We start from the raw sequence: 20335 nt of genomic DNA, 5'->3' as shown, positions 1-20335 counted from the left end.
CACACTGGCACTCATGAACATGTGCACAAATACAGTGCAGGCAGATAATTAAAAACAAAAAATGCTGCCAACTGTACTGGAGTGTCGCATGTTTACTTTCAGGCTAGATTACCAGCTGGGCCAAGCAGCCACCAGCCCCCTGGCCCCAGACCTCCCCAGCCCTAAAAGACCTCAGCTTCACTGTGTGTCAGTTGCATTTTGGTAATGTCAAATGTCAGATTTGTTTGGGAATTTGCACCACTTAGGTGGAATATTAACGGGATCCTGCACTACCATATCTGTCGAAGGGCGTTGTCCTGTCCTAAAGTTCTAAGACTTAAATTATTTAATTTTATATTTTGCTCACATGGTGAATTTTCTTTAAAAAACAAAAAGTTGTGTTTCAACAAATTAGTGGAAAGTAATGGACATACACAAAAACAGAGGCCTGGCAGTATTCAAGCATACTGGTGTGATTCTGGGCAAAATATAATGAAGCTGCTGGCTTTACTGTGATGTGTATACTGGGAGCTCGGAGGTCACAGAGGCCCAATAGCCAATGTTTGACCAGGGACTGCCAGACATGTTAATCTGGGCATGTTAGCCCTTAAATGATTTGTCCATTAATTGATAAATAAATTGTCAGAAAATCTGATTATCAAGGTAATTTATTAAAAAATAAAAAAATCCTTCTCAATTTTTCCTACATTAAAGGAATTGTTCAACATTTTTAGAAATATATTTATTTGTTTTTTTGCGAAGAGTTAGATGGGAAAATTGATACCACTTTCACATCTGTGCGATACGGTGTTTTGTTTGTCGATGTTCATGCTGTACCAAGAGCTTCGCAGATCCAATGTAGATTGTCGTTAAACCTATATATTCATATAAAATCGACCATGGCTCATTTAGTTTAGTTAATTTTGCATCAAAATAAAGACTGACCAAGAGTACAAGTTTTTTTTTCTAGCTTAATAAAAAAGAAAAAGATTTTCATTTTACAGGTGGGTTTTGTCTTGGAAATTTCTTGTCTGGGGCCGGCTGATGACAATCAGCTAAGATACCAGGAAGTCACTTACAATAAAAAGTCATTAACCTTCATGCAAACTGCAACTTTTCAATTTTTACTCAACAATTTTGTTACCTTTTGACTAAAGCTAGCTGTTTACAGTCTTTATGCAAAGCTACACTCAGTGGCAGGTGACTACAGCTTCATATTTATTATACAAACAGGTGAGTGGCATGGATCCTCCAATAAAGGCTGCTCTCATGCATTGTTTGTACATTTTCATATAAATTCATACATATCACTTGTAATCATGAGTGAGTAATGCATTAATAACCCTTATATTTGGGAAGACTGCTATCACATGACCATTGTGGTCACAAAACACGTGGAGACTGCTGTTTGGAACTGCGTGCCTCGTCACTATGTTTCTTTTCCTAAACCTAAGCACAGTAACTTAACGTTACGTTTGCAACGTTATTCATGGAGTGCTAATTCGTAGGATATCATACCAACTGTTGTATGAGGGTGCATTGTCTCATCTAACCATCAGGAAGAAAGAGAATAAGCCCAAAATGTAAAACTTTTCGTTTTTTGGTTGTTTTTTATTTTTAAGATTCACCTATTCTACTATAACGCAAATAACTGTTAGTTGCAGCCTTGATTTCTATGCAAAAACACTCATGCTCTGTTGAACAAGCTCAGACACTGTATGCTGACACATGAATACACACTCATGGAAGCAGACAAACACTCCCACATCACACCACATAACTAACACCCACCCACACACACACACACACATACACACCTGCAGTTAGCTAAATGCTGAGGCGGTGCAATAAAAGGTCATTACACTAAAAGTCATAGTCATAGTTACCTGTATATCACATGAATCCTGAACAGAGTGATTCTCCCCATTGGTCACTTGTGACATGCTCTCTGAAAAACACACACAAATGTAAGTGAATACAGTGAGAGAAACAGAGACAGAGGGACAAAAGAAGAGGAAGATAATAAAAAAAAAACAGTGCTGTAGATGAAAGAGGTGACAGTGACCTGACTTTGACGGAACAGCTGGACCGCCGCTTCATGTTGACAGCGAGGTCAGCGTGATCCAAGTCATGCCTCAAGTGTAATAATATCTATTATTGAGAATGACAGCTACTGTGTCAGGCTTATCTGATCTGTTTTTGACTCACTGCTGTTCCTGGTGCCTGATGATGAAATTACCGCGCTCTCTACCTTGTGCCAGGATGTGCAATCAACGCGACCAGCAGCACTTTGTATTTATCTACTTCTGTAATGACTCGTGGACCGCCTGGCTCCGGTGTGGATTGGTTCCAAAATTGATTTACCTGCCCTTAAACCCACTGGTTATTTAATGCAGACTCACTGGGAAGAATGACTAACATTGCCTTTGGCCTGATTTGTGAATTGTGTCAGTGTCCCGGGAGTGCCTGCAGTTAGATGGACCTCGTACGAATTTCAAATGTACCATTAATCTATTCGTGCTGGTGCTGTGAAATGTTTGGGTGCCTAAGTTGTTTGTCAGTGTTCACCCTTGTTTTTCTTTTTCTTGACAGGACTGAAAGGCCTCTGGCAAAGACTTAAAGCTCTCCATTGAAGCCAATAAAATTGTTTTAAGCAGCACTTTCCCTCCCAGTTCCAGTTCAGTGGAGCTAAAACGCAGTGACAGATTTGTTGTCTTCCTTATGTTTTACTTTATCCTGTCATGATTTTGTTTCGCTTTGTCAGAACATTAACCTTATGTTTGACTTTGGTGTCTCAAGTCAGCAATTTTGCTTAAGATTGACAATGTAGCTACATCTACATATTGTCCTTCACAGTGCAGAGAGTAACAACTTAAAAGATCATTATTTCTCACTTCAGTCACTTCAGTCACTTCACCACAAAGTCATCCTAAAAATGTGAGCTTCTGTTGGATATTCTACTTTACACCTGCAGTACTTTTGGATTTATTGAGCAAAGATCTGTTTTGCTGACTATTTGATTGGCTTTGTTCCTGCAGGCTTGTATTTTTGCTTGATTTATCAACCATAAATCTGTTGTTTTGCTTGTCTGGACACACTGATATTTTGCTGCTTCATCTTAGAGTCTGAATAAATGTTAAGCACTTCCCTGGTTTGTTATTTCGATCACGTAGCTAAAATATCTCAACCTGAGCTCAGGGCAAAGACACTTTTATTGCAAATACAGAACCTGTACATTTACGTGTGCTGCACTGACTGTGTTTATGCAGTATTGATCCTCGAACCTCAGGTTTGGTGGATTGTGAGATTTCACCTCAAGCTTGATTCATATACTATTACAAATGTGCTGCATCCTTAACCTGACTGTTTTTCAACTTCTCAAAGTTTTTTGAGTAGCTCATTGAGGTTATACACAAATTGCCACTGCTGCCCATTTAGTCATGCTGGCATGGCTCGAAGGATGGCGATGTCATTTGGTCCAGACTGAAATATCTCAACATCTATCTGATGGATTGCTATGAAATTTTGTGCAGATAATAATGGTGCCCAGAAAATCAATCATTTCCTCTAGTGCTACCATGGGGTTGACTTTTGTTGTTTTTAGTGAAATGCCTCCAGAACTATTGTGGGAATGTGATGAAAGTCAATTGTAAATGCTGGATGAGCCCTTTACTCATTTCTTAGAAGGGCTCTCTGGCAGAAAGCCCTCAAAGCTGACTTCTCCCATGTGCACTAATAAGGTCACTGGCGTCGCCAGCTATGGGTAAATTTTTGTGATAATCAGCAAATGTTTGTAAAGTAACAAACTAAACTTAGATGGTGAAACATTAACCTATCAGCAACGTTAACATCAGCACGTTCGCATTGCCATTGTGAGCATGCTTATTTATATTTTTAACCCATATTAAGTCAGGCAACTCCAACTGAGATCAACAATCTCAAGGGAAACCTGGCCAAGACATCAGAATGCTAACTTTAATCAGTTGTTATGAGAGCTAATTAGCAAATGATGGCATAGTAAGACATAAAACTAATATGGTGCACATGGTGTATCTGCAAACAATTGTTTATTAGCATCGTAAATATGAGAGCATGCTGATTTTTATTTAGCTAATTAACAAATGTTAGCATAGCAACACACATAGCAAACCAAATTCCACACTTCCACCCTCTGCCCTCACCAACTTCTTATCTGAAATAAAATCCTGGTTCAACCCAAACTTCCTAAAATTAAACCGTGACAAAAACAGAAATCCTCTTCACTGGCACAAAATCTACATTATCTAAAGTTGACAGTTTTTCCCTCACAATGGACAGCTCCTCAGTCTCCCCCTCCCCTCAGGTTAAGAGTCTGGGTGTCATCCTTGATAGCTCACTATCATTTCAATCCCACATCAATAATATTACCTGGTCTGCATATTTCCATCTACGTAACATTAATCGTCTCTGCCCCTCCCTCACCCTCCATACTACTTCTATCCTTGCTCACACCCTCATCACTATCGATTACTGTAATTTTCTACTCTTCGGTCTCCCTCTCAAATCCCTCCACAAGCTTCAACTGGTCCAGAATTCAGCCGCTCGCATCATCACCAAAACCCCCTCATTTCACCATATCACCTCTGTCTTATAGCAACTCCACTGGCTCCCGGGTTAAATTCAGAATAGAATTCAAAATCCTCCTGCATTTAAGGCCATCCACAACTTCGCCCTTCCTTACCTGTCAGATCTCCTCCCCATTGCCATCTCCGCCCGCTCCCTCAGATTCTCCTCTTCCCTCCACCTCACTGTGCCCCCCCGCCCACCTCAGCACTATAGGGAGCAGAGCTTTCAGCCGCTCTGGTCCTCAACTCTGGAAATCACTCCCACCGGACATCTGAAACATCGACTCTTCCTCTCTTCAAATCCAGACTAAAAACTCGCCTGTTCAAGACTGCATACTCTCTGTAATTGCATTGTTCCATTTTATACTGTGTAGCTTTTATCTGTTGTTTTATTGTAATTTTATCCCTGTAAAGTTTCCCTGAGTGGCAAGAAAGGCGCTTATAAATAATATGTATTATTATTATTATTATTATTATTATTATTATTATTACTAAACTAAGATGATGAATATAGTGTAACAGCTAATCATCAGTATATTACCACTGTCATTGTGAGCATGTTAGCATACATACGTTGCTGACATGCTAAAGTACAGCCTCACAGAAACACTGAGGCTGTAGATGTATAATGACATACATTACATTAGTCTACCTTGAGCTTGGAGTTTTGCCAGCTCCTCGCTCAGAGAGTCGTAGCTGTCCTCCAGCTTCCTCTTCTTCAGCTCCACATTCTGCATGTACTCCGTTAGAGAGCGGATCTTCGCCTCGTGCTGAAAGTCAAAACATAGTGTCTAAGATGAAGAAGGTATACTGATGAGCTGCTGACCTCGACCCAATACAGCACTTTACACCAAGGATAAAATATACATTTCACTCACCGTGGATATGTTCTGAATATTTATGAGCCTTCACATCCCATTAGGGAATTTAATGTAATTATCAATAGCCAAAGAGTAAAACTCACAACATGACAGTTTCAATCAATCAACACAAAGAATAAAAAATATGCAATCCTTTGAGAATCCCCACAGTTTGCGCACCAAAAGCTGCTGATGCATTGATGCCACAAACAGTTGAGTGACGGTTCGAGCACACTGCTCTTCATCAAAGTAATTAATATCAAACAAAGGCCCACGTATTTGTGATGTTAATCAGTCTGATGAAGAGAAGTGCACTCGAAACGTCAATCATTCATTTGTGGTGATAATTAATATTTTGCACAGGGAGGTTTCAGTGTAGATTGTCCTGATTTTTCCACATCAACACCAATATTCCCTGCTGAATTTGATAGACTTACAAACTTTTTTCCTCCATCAGCCCCTCACCTGTGAAATGAGGAGGTGACACGAGGACAGCTCTCTGCCCGTCTCCTCCATCTTGCGGTGACACTCTGTCTGGAGGTTCTCCAGGTGCCGGCAGCGCTTCACCATGGACTTCACCTCTGACTTTATCTTACTGATGTAGAGGCGGGCCACCGTGAACTCTTCCTCGATCGCACCGGTGATCTCCATGGGCTGGAGACAAATGAGGTACAGAGGAGGAGAAGCCATTTAAAGAGTAGCAGAGACGTTTGGCTAAGATTGAGTGGGGACGGTTTAAAGACAGCTGGGAAGTTAAAGAGGGAGGGAGGCATCCTAGAGTCTCTCTCTGTCATTTTGTAGGCACATCCATTAAGCTAAAAGCATCATTCAGCAGATGCCGCAGCTCTGAAATGAACTGTGGAGGAAAGCATTTACATCCACATATCAAAATCAGTCTAAATATTACAGCCAAGATATATCAGTGGATACACCCGTTACTTATCCTCAGGTGTTAAACAGTCAAGGGTGTACCTATACTGATTGTAATGTATAACGCATGGCACTGCAGCTGGGTAACACACAGCCTCAAATACAGTTTTATGTGTGAAATGTTGCAGACATTTTGAATTTTCTACGTCTTTGATTTTAACATTTCACTCAGTGATAAAGCTTTAGTAAAACCTTGGAACGATGATACACAAAATTTATATACAGGTATATATTTGACATTGCTGTATAGTGTGAACATTTGAGCCCTTATCTATTTTGCTTGGCTGTCTGTCCTTTTACTCACAGGGTACATGTCCTAACCAGGCACTCTGTTTATTATTTCCACAATTAGTAAGATAGTAAGATAAGATTGGATAAATTTCATTGTCTAGAAAGAAATTTGTCTTGGGCAAAAAAACTGCTAGAAATAACTACATAACATTTAATACAAACAATACAAAAACCACAGGGCAAACAATATACAGTGGCATGGTATCACATGACTTGGAGACCAAACATTGCAATATTGAAATATTGCACATACCCCATAATAAATTTACCATACTATGAGACAATTAATATTATAAAAAGCCAAAAAACATGTGATCGTGAGACAATAACTGTTGCAAACTTAAGCAACTAAGCCTACCTCTTAATTAACCTGCTCCTCAGCTCAGTGAGACTTTACCACTATGAGGAATTAACTGACTGTTTGTTCAGTTATGCAATAGATGTTGGGAGGAAGGAAAACTCATGGCTACTTTTGCATCTGGTGGTTCTGTAACATCTGCCCAACAGTAAAAGTTCATATTCATTCAAGTTTTGTTACAATTTGGTATGTGAGTGGTCCTATACATGTTGCAAGACAGTGGTTTCCAATAGGTTTTTATCTGATGTATCCAAGTACTCTCTGGGGTACAGAAAACCTCAGCTGGGAATCACTATTGTTGGACATGTTTTATGAGGTTTTTTTTCCACTATTTGAAATTGTTTCTGCCTATATGTCGACAGGTAGGAGGACTGAATAGGATCAAAACATCTTTATTAAACTTTTATGGCAGGAATTAAGTGTGGAGGCATTATCTTTCTTCGTTGATGCTGTTTTTTGATAGCCTTGCACCTACAAAATGTGTTTAATCAACTCTCCTACAGCTGTATGAGAAACCATGTTGACGGGACATTTTTAGCATTAAAACATGTACTGAAACCTAAGAGACAGAGTCATGAAGCCATTGAGTTAACCATGGGTTACACCTTGAGGCAACCCCCCCCCCCTTTTTTTTTACCTAATGTTATTTATACCACCATCTATGCCATGGTAAGACATCTGTGTACATTTTATATGATCTGAATTCATAGGTAGTGCCTTTTTAATTTCTTCTTTTTCTTACATGGATCTGTTCATGACTGCACCTCAGAATCTGTCCCACATTTTATTAGAAAGTTCGCTTTTATCTTTCCTCTCACGCAGCGTAAGCAGCGCCTTTTTAATGCATGGACATTAATTCTTGGACATGGCAAGATCACAGGAAAAAGTAGGATGTGCTGAATCCAGAAGTGAGTGTATAACATCTTTGATCTCTGGATATTTACTCTAAGATGAGATGGATGTAATTTTTCATGCTAATTGCATGACATAGTTAAATGTTTTTCTGACTTTGACTGTAGGGGAATTTGGGAATTCAATTGTTTAGGTGGAGAAGTTTTTAACACTAAGAAAAAATAAAAACATTACTGCATTTACTTGTTATTAGGTGTCTCATCTTTTGTCACAGACACTATCTTAAACATCTCTGGTAAGAAAGTACAATGTCTTCAAGCATGAACTTTTTATCCCATTCTCAGACTGTATAAATAATGGGTCACGCATTAGTTTGTGGAAACCAAAGTGTTTGTGGCATTTTAGTAGTCGCAATCATGTTTTTTTGGAGCCAGAAAACAGATTTGACCGAGATTTACGATTCACAGATTCACAGATTCACAGACTGCAGCTACGCCATGCAGTCAGCCTGTGAGTGAAAGCAGCCCCACCCTGACATATATGTAACTTTAAGCCTTTAGAAAATGTAAACTGGTCAATTATATAAAAATTCACCCGCATTTGTCATGAATGTTGAAAATTAGCTTTAGACACAAACTGTTTTTTGTACCAGGCTGTAAACATGTTCATTTCTGCTGTAAATTTGAGCACTTTAACGTAAGTGCCAGCCTCAAGTGGCCATTTGATGAACTGCAATTTTTGGCACTTGTGTGTTGGCTTCATAACTAGCCTCAGAGGTTGATCCCACTCACCAGCTTGATGTCCCTGTTTCCAACGATAGTGCTGAACTCACTCAGGTCCCTCATCAGACCATTGAGAATCTCAGCGATACGTTTCCTTTGGTGGCTGCTCACTTCCTGGATACGGGACAGCTCCGCCTCTAAAGCCATTAGATGAGCCTGTGGAACGAGAGGAGTGAAACGAAAGAGTGAAAAGAGGAGACGCCAAGAAAATAGAAAAAGGGAGAGTGGAAATAAGAGTGTGATAATATCAAGAAAAATTGGGGGGATAGAGGGGCCTCTAATCTGTTAGCACACAGCTGCGAAACACACTTTGACCCCTGACCCCATTCTCATCCAAGAAATCCAAGCAGCAAACACATAATGGCCGCTAAATTACAAATCAATAAATACCGAGATAGGGGGCTGATGGGATTGGCCCCAATGAAAGGATCTGGAAGAGTGAATGATGAAGCTTACTTTATTCTTCTCTATTCTGTACAGTAAGCAGCTTCTAAACAATGCTGTAGCCCCAATGGCACGAACACAATGAAGCGATTTGGGCTTGGTCGATACTCTACAGGGTTGACGAAATAAAGTGAAAGAAGGGGCAGTGCGGATAACAAATTCTTTAATCTAGCAAAACTGTGCCTCATTTTTTTCATAGAAAACCATTGTTGCTGGTCAGGGCTGTACCAAGGATTGTAAAGATCACAAGTCCTAATAATATACTGTATATATAAAATAGATAGTTTCTCTACAGTGACAGGATGTGATTGGCTAAAAACGAAATCCTTTAGATTTATTTAATTGTATATTTTTTTTAAACTAGAAATAGGAAATATGAAAAAAAGGTAAAGGCTTAAAAACATCAAAATCAGCCTTCTAAACTCATTATGCTTAATTTGTGTGTAATTACAGAATGTAAACTCCTCCTCATCAGCTAAGCCTCCAAAAATACTATAATCTTTTAAGTCTGTTTCCATAGTGCTGGTGCTAAACACACTGAAGTTATTTTATTGATCTAATGTGATCATTTATTGTCTGAGAAAGAATATACTTATTAATAATGCTCCTCTTTAATGGCGCATTTTAGGTTATTGCTGCCATGAATCACCACTCAATAGAAAGCACCATTAACCCCCCTGTATAAAAACAGTAACATTAACTCCTTCGTCAACCTCCTCCATCTTCATCTCCTTCATTAACTTCAAGCCCCGTGATAATTTTCCAGGTCACTTGCCGTGTCAAAATATTAACTCAGCACAAAAGGCAGTAAATAATTAACTGAAATCTATCCATCTGTGTGTATGTAAAAGGAATGGAGAAGAGAGGTTAATGAAAAATGCTCAGCTTAGTTGAATAAAAAATTTTGGAGAGATGGTTGTTTGAATGATGAATGGAGTTAATCATAATGATAGAAAGGGGCTTAAGTGGACAGATGGATGATAAAGAGTGCTTAAAGGAGCAGGTGAATGGCAGCGACAGTGAGCGATTGCGTGTCCTCCTGCAGAAGAAGAGAGGAGCCACCACTGAAAGCGGAGGTGAAGACAGCTGAGGAGACGGTGGGGCGAAAACAGTGATGAATGTACTTCATTGCACCATTTTTCTAGGTCAATGCTGCTCCATTTCTACTGTAGATATGGAAGAAATTTAAAAGCTGCAACACTGCACATTAGCAGCTGGGATGCAGAAAGTGGAGAAACGGTAATGTAGAGTTGGAGGGGGGTGGAGCTGGAAAAAAAAAACCAGAGAGACTGACATAAAAGGTTTTTTTAAGCCCATCATGGTTTCCAGTAATTAATTTCACATCTTGTCAGACTGTTAGGCTGTGTCCCTGAGAGGAAGTGGTGTCAGGTGAGAGGCCAGGGCAGAACTGACTGAAACGACCACAAAGACGGCGTACTAAGGGATATGATTGAGGGAAGAAAGAGATTTTAGCTTTAACAGACTGAACTGTGCAATGAGTGGTTACACTGTCAGCCCCTTTCATCATTTTCTGGACCAGCTTCTGAGAAAGACAGAGAGGGAGGAGAGGACACTGTGGCAGATTGTAAAACGCTGCATGAAATATTGAAGATGTTTAAAGAAGGTGAATAATGGTCGATTCTGTCCTCTGAGCCAGTCACAATAACTTCATTAAGAACTGACCAGCTCTGCCAAAAGTCTTTCTTTTACTTTTATCTCTGAAATGCTTTTCTGTGCACAAAGATCTATACAAACCTTTAAAAATCACCACTGTAAGTGGAGATATACTATTTCAACACTTTGCTTCACTGATGAAGTCATCCCACACCTTAAAGCCCCCGAAAGCTTTAAATCTCAATTATTTCTGCCATGCCGTGCATAGCTAAGGAATGTTGCTGTGGTTCTTCAGTGGGCCTATATCTCACAAGCCTATAGTGCAATTTGTATAGTAAAATGTTGTTTGCAGTGCACTTTGTGGCTGTTTCTGTGGCCCGAGTAGGCCATACAGTATTCAAGGGCTTTATTATATTCAGGATGACTTTGAAATGTTTTTATAATGTGTGTGCTCCTGGCAGTAATGCATGCAAGTGGCTACTACTGACTTTTGTAAAAAGCCCAAACCAGTCATTTAAAGAGGTGCCATGTTGTACTGTGATACTGCCAAAATTCTAAAAAGTGTTGTGATGCAGTTTTTTGGTTATATCGGCCAGCACTATAGTATCTACCCCTGGTGACCTGCTACACTTGGACTCTAGGGTCATTAGTAATAATAATACTAATAATAATAGTTATTATTATTACTACTATTTTTCTTCATTTGTTTACATGGTCTGGTTCAACTGTTTATGTATTAGCCTGCATGTTTTTTTTTATTTTGTTTTTTTATTTATTTGTCTGCATGGTTTTGTTCTGTCAGTGCTAAAAAAAACTGTACAGTGTAAGTGGCTTTCTAACCAGTAATATCCTTTTTTATCTAAATAAAAAGAAAATATCGTAAAAAAAATCTTGAGTATTTCTCTACTACATTAAATACTGCTGAAGAACAAAGTATAAAAAAACATCTTCAGGTTCTGAAAGCTCAAAAATGCAGTTCATCTGCTTCATCAAAACTACCCATCTATCCAAACGCTGCTAAATTCTGATTATTGCACAGAGGTACATAACACCACATAACCCCATTCCCCTCATATAAGGGTTGCCTCCCTCAATAATGCCAAATAGAGCTATCACAGGGTCTGGATCTAATTTCCACTTTAAAATGTTGGATAGGGTGTGAAAAATGTCTCAACAATACATAATCTGAGCGCAATTTAATGTGCACGGGGCAAAGGGGTTTGATTTAGTCCTTAAATTAATCATAGGTGTGTTTTGGGTGTAACATGAATTTAACCAGAGTGTCATCAAGCTAGATTACAGAAGCAAACATTTATCTGCTGAGAGTAATGCACTAATAAGTGACCTTGAGTCCTTGAAAGGCGCTATATAAATCCAATGTATCATTACTAAGAGCAGTAATGTTCCTGCAGTAGATATCGTAAGAAATTTAAGAGGCAAAACTAAAAGCTGAAGTTGTTAACTTGAGAGAGGAAAAACTTAACTGTCTTTCATTTCGCACAGCTTCTGAAATACCCAATGAAGTTATGAAGTTATGCCACTGCTCCTCTTGTATAGGCGCACAGGTCTCTCTTAATGGGTAGTTGGACAGCAGCTCTATGACTCTGCTCTGTTGTCTGCTATGTTCACATTTAAGAGAATGTAATTCATATATTATTCTATCTGTGCTTGTGAGTAACAAGCAGGGTGTGTGCCTGTTGCGAACCTGCCTATGTAGACGCATCTTACTATCTGAATAATGCACCCTTTAAATAGCAGAAAAAGCTCAGGTTTTTGTGTTGTGTTCTACTGCCTCAAAATAGCCATACACCTATGGTGCGCCTGACCAAACCTCATTTAAGACCTACACGCCCACGGGTGCACAAATGGGCTTAAGTACATTTGCTACTTACACAGCGTGGGTGCTGGCCGTGAAAAGGAAAACTGCACTGAAAATAGTAGTAACTTACACTGCTCTATGCTGGCTGTAAGATAGGGCCCATATTATGAAGGATCCCAACATTAATAGCCTATTAACCCTTTGAAACCTGATTCAACATAATTTTTCTTGTGCTGCACTCAGATGCTTTTCAAGTTTTAAACCTTTGAACCCTGAGCATACCTGTGCGGTTTATCTTGAAAACATGGTGGAAAAGGCAATGGGCAACTTGTCAGGAAATGTCCCACATATTGCAATTCACAATTATCACAATTATATATTTAAAATGATTTTACATAATTATTGTATTTTATATGTTATATGTATTTTTTAGCACCTTTTATCCAAGTAATTTCCTTATTTGTTTTTGGTTTTTACTTTCCTTTTATTTATGTTATTTTTTGGGGGGGGTTGCTAATTTTCGGGTAAACTTGCACTTTTTATTCGTTTCTTGCTAAATTTGGGTCACTTCTGCTCAAGGTGCAGAATACCTTCTTCCCATTATTTTTGAAAGAAATCCAGCAAACTTGCTCAGGTTTCCAAGGCTTAAGAAGAGCTAAGATTAAAAAAAAGTTCCAGGGCATTTGAGTTTTTGTAACTTCAAAAATATGAATTCTCAGACCACCACTAATTGAAATGCAGATTTTAGGACTTTTCAAAGCCTACAAAACAGACATGAATAGGTCTGGTTCTATACACAGAGAGTGAAAGGATTGTTTTAATAAAAGCAGAATATCATTAATAAAATTAATTTCACAGGCTTTTGAAGATAAACTGCAAGATTTAATTGACTGCAATTTAATCTTTGTCAACATTGAATGCTGTCTTCATGTGAACAAGCTATTCACAGTGAAAACCACAGCCTCTGAATTGAAGTTACTGGCTGACATTGAAAACTGACCCTAATCAAGACAAGTCAGACATGTCAGCTGCAGTTCTTAGTGGTTTATTTGCAATCACGGTGCAAAATAACCAGCCACGTTTAATAAAATTAATTCAAAGCTCTTGCCGTCGCTGCCAGAGAGTGTGAGAGTGAATTCAGGGTCGAGCTAAAGAAAGATCAGCTCTGGCTGTAATTGGAACAACATTTGTGACTTTATGTCAAGTTGTTGATTAATGTCTTGACTGATTATGAAAAATAAAACAGGGTTTGGGTTATTTTCCCTCTCCATTTTTATTTTCCCCACTTTATATATTTATAATTGGCAATAATTATAGTTTTTCTTGTATCTGTTCATGACTGCTGGCTGCACAATTACCCAGAATGTCCTCTCTTATCCTTCCTTTCATGCAGCTCTTTAATTTTACTCATTATCTCTCTAATTACATTTTTAGTTTGACATATTCTTGAAAGGGACTTATATGGACAGATGGATAGATTATTTCATACCCAAATGTTCCTTTTCTCTTTTTTTTATCTATACATATACCACAGCTTAGTATATGTCCATGCCTTTATCAGCTAATCCTTCTCTGTCTCTGTTTCTCTTTATCATTCTTTCTCTTTTTCCCTGTTCGACCATTTTCAGCTGCAATGTTTTTCACCTTTATGGCATGAGATTGACCCTCCAGGATGCAAAACCCACCATTTTCTTTGCAAGCTCTTCAGCCAGAAGCTTGTTCTGCACGCTTTTCTCCTCGACCTCCAGGCTCTTCTGATCATAGTTGACTGCCAGCTCCTCCAGGGCCTGGAGGACCTCCTTCACCTCAGCCTTAGCGGATTCATTCTCCGTTTGCAGCCTGCCGAGCTCTGACTGAACCTTCTCACTGTCACCCCTAGATGATGCCAGAAGCTGAGAACACAGAGATTTAACAACTAAATAACTATAAATAATGAAAGATATGATTTAAAAGGTGAACATAAAGTCAACTGTATAGGGGTATTGTGTACAACAAGCAGTGTCTGCATTATTCACAAGGCAGTGCTGCTGCGTTTTAATAAAACATAATCGTGGAGTTTATCTTGTTCTCTTGGTAATAACTGATAAGCCTGTGTACAAACCTTGTTACACAATACAGGTGTGATTTAACAGATAGCTCACATTTTAAATATTCATCTCAGAGCGTAACTTAACTCTGTAAGAGCTGACAATGTTTTGCCACCACGTTGTTTGCTTACATGTGCACTGCAGTAGCCCAGTGAGAGCCATTTTACTGAATGGATGTCATTAAATGTCGATGTCGCTCTACCCAGGGTGCCGGGGTGTTTTCACCGTAGCACTTATCTTATGTTTTGCCAAATGGATGCGAGATCATGCCACTGTAAACAGAGCTAAGGTTGTGTAGTTACAATCATGTCAGCTAACCCACAGCAGACTCGTTTTAGGATATGAATGAGCTAATTTTGCAAATGTGGAGTGTTTTACATGGCAGTGCACTACATGCCAATTCTTGGTTCAGACTGTATAACCTGCTGGTTAAGCCACTGTTTTGAATATATTCTGTAAATATTGCTTGTAATTACGTTTTAACAGAGTCTTTTAATTGCTGTTCCTTCCATAAGTACGCATATACAGGCAGACAAATCTCTTAACTGAAGATTTATGCAAGAAAATGGCTGTGAAAACATTTTCTACTACATAAAAGGTCTCTAAATCCACAAAGATGGTGAAATAATGCACATCCATTGCATTTTATCAGATATGAGAACATTAGAGAACATTTGTGTGTTTTTATATCTGCAACAATGTCAGCCATGCTGACTTAAACAGGCAACAATTTGCACATCATGCTTCAGTCAGTCATCAATCTTTGTATTGATCTTTGCTTCCGATAATTTGTGTCAGAGCAGCCAGTGAAACCAATTCTACACTGCTGTTAACATGCAAATACACTTAGGATTAAACAATGCTGCTCTATGTTCTTCAAGCGCTTTCTGGCACCTGAGTGATGTTTTTTTCTCATTTGTCTCAAGGGCGAGATAATAAAACTCTCACGACTGAGCTCTATTCAAAGTGTGGTATTGATTGCCACATGCAGCCTACCGAGAGCCATTTAACCAAACTGATGAAAGGATGTAAAACTACAGTCTTTTACCTCCTCCTGGTCGAGCATCTGCTCCTTCAGTTTCTCCACCATCTGGCTCTGGTGGTTGATCTCATCATCCTTCATTGGCAAAAGAGGCATGTGGAGTACAAATAGTTTGTTAGCAGTGTTATGTATTACACACACTGTGGCACAGTTCAGTTACTTACTACACTTATAAATGAATTATAAATGAATTATAAATGAAAGATATGCAGGTGTTTCAACTGGAAAAAAAAATATTCAAGGGATACTTCTGTATTCTTGAACCCAGATCCTATTTCCTGTGTTTTCATGTTTAAGTGACTAATTGAGGCATCCATTTTTAAGAGTGGTCCAGTATTGAGAGAAGCCGTTGCAGCCACAGTGGCAAAACAAGCAATTTTATTCCTACAGGCAATTTTACACTGTCAATTAATGTCCACTAAAAGTTCTTGTTTTTGCTATTGACAGGCTCAGATTATTGTTATGTGTTCAACAACATTATGGAAAGGACCCTACAGAGAAATAAAATGTTTTACTCTACCTTTTGCTGATCTGGTTATTGTGTGTAACCAAGTCCCTCTCAAGAAGCCTCTTGAGCTACATTGTCCTAATCAGCTCTCTCTCTCTCACTCTCTCTCTCTCTCTCTCTCTCTCTCTCTCTCTCTCTCTCTCTCTATATATATATATATATATATATATATATATATATATATATATATATATATGGAAAAACAAAAATACTAAGTTTAACAGATGACATGATGAGCTAATGTTACCTAGCAAAGTTTGCTGCAAGGTTGTGTTATACACGATGTTGCTGACATAGCGTATGAGGTTATATATACTTGTCACTTTGCACAACATTTTGCTAACACTATGTTGCCTTACCTTAGAACAACAGTAGATATTCTTGGTTATCTCTTTTATGTGCCACACAGCTTAATCCAAAGGAGACACTTTTCTCTGTTTATATGAGGTTTAGGGAATGGGATAAAATACACTCCATTCTCTAACCTCTCAGGATGCCAGTATAATTGTTGCATTTAACCCATACAAATTTTTTAAAACCATTTTTTAAGTTATAATTGCAAAATTTAAATAAAACCACAGGAAAATCAGAATTTCTGATGCTTTTCTATGGAGGTCTACAAGCATGATGTCCAAGTGCATTGTGTAGCTGTACAAAATGTGATTGGGATGTTTGAGGGCGGGGCTTAGCGATAGGTCAACTGCCTGTAGGGATTACATTGCAGCCTATTTTCCTGCTGCAGCAGACCAGTTTCCAAAACCACTGTCCCAATTAGTGACTCAGACACAAAAACATGGAATATAGGGTCCCAGTTAGAAAAATACCAAAATTTGCCCTAAATACCTCAAAATTAAAAAGAAAAGCACAATATATTAATGATGATTTGTAAAATTAGAGTTCAATTCATCCATTTCAATGCTACCTTCACCCAGAAACACTGCATGTAATAAAAACACCTGCAGCATGTGCAGTTTAGTCTGTCAATAAATTTAAAACGTAACATAGAATATCCTGCATCCAGTCTACTGTAGCTTGCAACATAAGTGGGAAAAAGAAAAAAAGAAGTTATGCATCCCCATGGATTAACCCACGCAGTATGTGCAACCACACACCTGGATATGCCTGCAAGTGTGAAAATGTCAAAAGTCGTTCACGTTACAAGGCTTTTTTCTCCTCATCATGAATTACAAACTGTGCCACTGCAGTAACACAGAACTGATACTGCATATGCACTGGAATATCTGTTACTAAAAGCAATAAAATGACTCACTACAGCATCATTTAGCACAGCACATATGATCACAGATGATGTGCTGAAGAAATTAAAGCTTTAATGTCTTTTGATGTAGAACATTATTATTTCCCCATTGACACCTATTCCTAAGAGTATCTACATTAGTCACTGCTGTGTCTGTTCCTGAATTACTAACATGAATAATACATATATGATATGCTTTTTGTGTTCATGTGCGCATACCATTACAAAAATCAGCTGTGTAAGCAGCTCTACATTCATACACACAAATGGTCCCAATGCGGCATCCATTCATCACCTTATCATCTAGCTGTTTGTAGAGCTTGCGGATCTCCTCCTCATACTTCTGCCGCTCCTCCTCAGAGATGTGAACCACAATGGAGGACGCAATTGAGCAAGGGCTGCAGGGGCTGCAGATGTCGAGGAGCGGCTCCTCGGATTCGGTAGGCACTAGGGGGACGTCCTCAGATTCTGGGCATAGATCCTCTAACACAACAACATCTTCACCTAAACAAGGAACAAAATGCATTGCTCTTATTGCAAAAAAAATCCTCCACTGTGGATTAATGCATTAAAAGGGATTAGCAGGATAATCTTTGGCATATGTCCTTTCCTTACTCCTGAATAAATATAAATCTCAGGTTTGAGATATCTCTGTGCTGTGAATGAGCTTCCTGTCTTCAGACTTAACAGCAGTACAAAATACAAGACCTTAACAACATTAAAATGACAGTTGTCTTGTGTCTGACTCAAGACTCCTCTAGTAGTTCATGAAGAAAAAGCAAAGGGGATTTGGAATGCATTAAAGTGAGAAAACAAAAGGGCAAATTCACAAAAGAATTGCATGGCTTTTGTAGATACTGACCCTGCACAATTAAGACAAAAAGAAACAGTGTAACTATTAAAGCACCTGCAAATGGTGAAGTGCAGCCCTAACTGCACTGCCAAGCAAATAGCATCTCAGTTCCCCTGTGCTATTAGCATGTATTTTAATTAGATAAATATGCATACATTTGGCGCAAATTGGTACATTATTATGTAAATGAGCCTCATTGCAAAAACATTCCAATTCACAAAGGTCAGCACTAATTTCTACTTGAGGTAACAATGTAAAAATCACTGTCCTCAGAGAGCTGATAGTGAAATCCTTACACTGGCTACCTGTCACTCTGAGAATTTATTTTAAAATCTCACTGCTTGTCTATAAATCACTCTGTGTCTCAACGCCGAAATATACCCCTGACATGCTGGTGACATATGAACCTTCAAGGACCCTCAGGACATCTGGGAGCGGCCTACTGACCGTCCCAAGAGTTAGAACAAAACATTGTTATCATGCAACACAAACCTGGAATAATATCACAGATGATTTTAGACAAGCCCCAACCATGACTTTTAAGTAAAAGCTGAAAACATTCCTTTTTAGCACTGCCTACTCCACCCAATAATGATTGCAAACATATTTTAATCCTGATTCTATATTATTTATCATGTTTTCGTCTTTGCATCTTGTCTGCACTTTTGCTATTTTTAATGATTTTTTAAAATAAATCATATAGTAATTAGTTTTTACCTTTCATATCTCATGTCTTTACGCTTTCATTGTAAATATGTATTCTTTTTTATGTCTTTATATTTTATTGCTCTGTAAAGCACTTTCAATTGCCCTGTTGTATGAAATGTGCTATACAAATAAAGCTGCCTTGCCTTGTCCCACATTGCATTTGTATTACATTTCAGATCATGCTATTCTCTTTTACAGTCTGAAGGTGACAGGGATATTAAATCCCAAATACAGTCTCTATTTGTCACATTCAAATTCCTTGCTCGAAGTTTTGAAGAATGCCTCTGTACTTCGTTGGTCAGGTCTTGTAACTCTTGGCATGAACTTTTAGTTTTCCTTTTCTTTCTGTTGCTCTGACTACTGTGTTCTTGGCACAAACATTTATATTCTGCCACATAGATAATTGCATTTAGACACAAAAAAGGACAAAGTACACTCAGCTGCAAAACTTCAAGGGTGTGTTATCATCAGAGCGATATCTTTTGTGAATCAGGCCTTAAGGCAGATAGCAGTTTCAGTGATGCGCAACTCATGGTGTTATAAGCAGCTAAAATCCATTCTTTGTAAATTCGCCCCTCAGTATACTAATATGCACAAGTACAGACACTTAATGACATGAAGAACGCAGAAAAATACCTGGACTGACAGCTACCCTAGATTGTAATGCGCAGTAATTGTAATGCCCTCCCTTAGGCCACCAAAAGAGTTTGATGCTGAACCATTTGGGAAGCTTTCTTCCACTGTTTCGAGTTTGACTCCAGTATTTTACAGCACTGATTTGACTGCTGGAAAGGCGATCAATTGAGAAATTGAGTGGCTTGCTCCTTTAATGCAAGGTCAAAGTAATCTAGTTAAGACAATACACCTAAGTAACACCTTTTATTGATTAAGTCTTCTTGCCTAGTTGAAGGTGTGCTAATAATCAATAAAAAAAAAAACAGCTGCCTGGTTAGATGCAACTAAAACCTAAAAACATATGGCTGCACACTCTAGGAGATCTCTGCAGAGGGAATAAATGGAGCCGAATTTACAGCACAAGACAGCTGTTCCCATGTTTGGGCCATCCTGTACTAAAGAGTCCAGGAATATGGTACAAGATAGAGGTCAACGGCATTTGTCTCGAGGAGTTCCTGGCCTGAGGGGGGCAACAATGCAGCGAGCAGCGAGGGGGGTGAGGGCAACTATGTTGTCAAAATGATCCATTAGGAAATTAAAAGTACTAAATTGTAGGAGAGACACAGGAAGAGAGCAGGGGGAGGGAGGGAGAGTGTGTGTGTGTGTGTGTGTGTGTGTGTGTGTGTGTGTGTGTTTGAAGAAGAGAAACTGAGAGGGATGAAGAAATTTTC

At 38.7% G+C, this 20335-nt stretch overlaps 1 protein-coding gene across 3 annotated transcripts in view; it reads right to left on the bottom strand.

Annotated features, from left to right (window-relative positions):
- kif5ab (kinesin family member 5A, b) overlaps window positions 1–20335 on the bottom strand; it is a 90592-nt gene that overhangs the window by 24919 nt on the left and 45338 nt on the right. For all 3 annotated transcript variants that reach the window (XM_088088980.1, XM_042505773.2, XM_042505781.2), the window contains exons 13-19: window positions 17724–17932; window positions 15669–15737; window positions 14219–14425; window positions 8666–8812; window positions 5909–6097; window positions 5236–5353; window positions 1866–1927 (exon numbers count right to left, since the gene is read on the bottom strand). In XM_088088980.1, the coding sequence (XP_087945106.1) occupies window positions 1866–1927; window positions 5236–5353; window positions 5909–6097; window positions 8666–8812; window positions 14219–14425; window positions 15669–15737; window positions 17724–17932 (1001 nt within the window). The remainder of the gene's footprint in view (window positions 1–1865; window positions 1928–5235; window positions 5354–5908; window positions 6098–8665; window positions 8813–14218; window positions 14426–15668; window positions 15738–17723; window positions 17933–20335) is intronic.

Source organism: Plectropomus leopardus, chromosome 2, assembly GCF_026936395.1.
Source record: "Plectropomus leopardus strain MGB_pleo_1.0 chromosome 2, ASM2693639v1, whole genome shotgun sequence".
NCBI classification, from domain to species: domain Eukaryota; kingdom Metazoa; phylum Chordata; class Actinopteri; order Perciformes; family Serranidae; genus Plectropomus; species Plectropomus leopardus.
The sequence above is the reverse complement of the archived record's forward strand: the minus strand, read 5'-3'. Positions and strand labels throughout refer to the sequence as shown.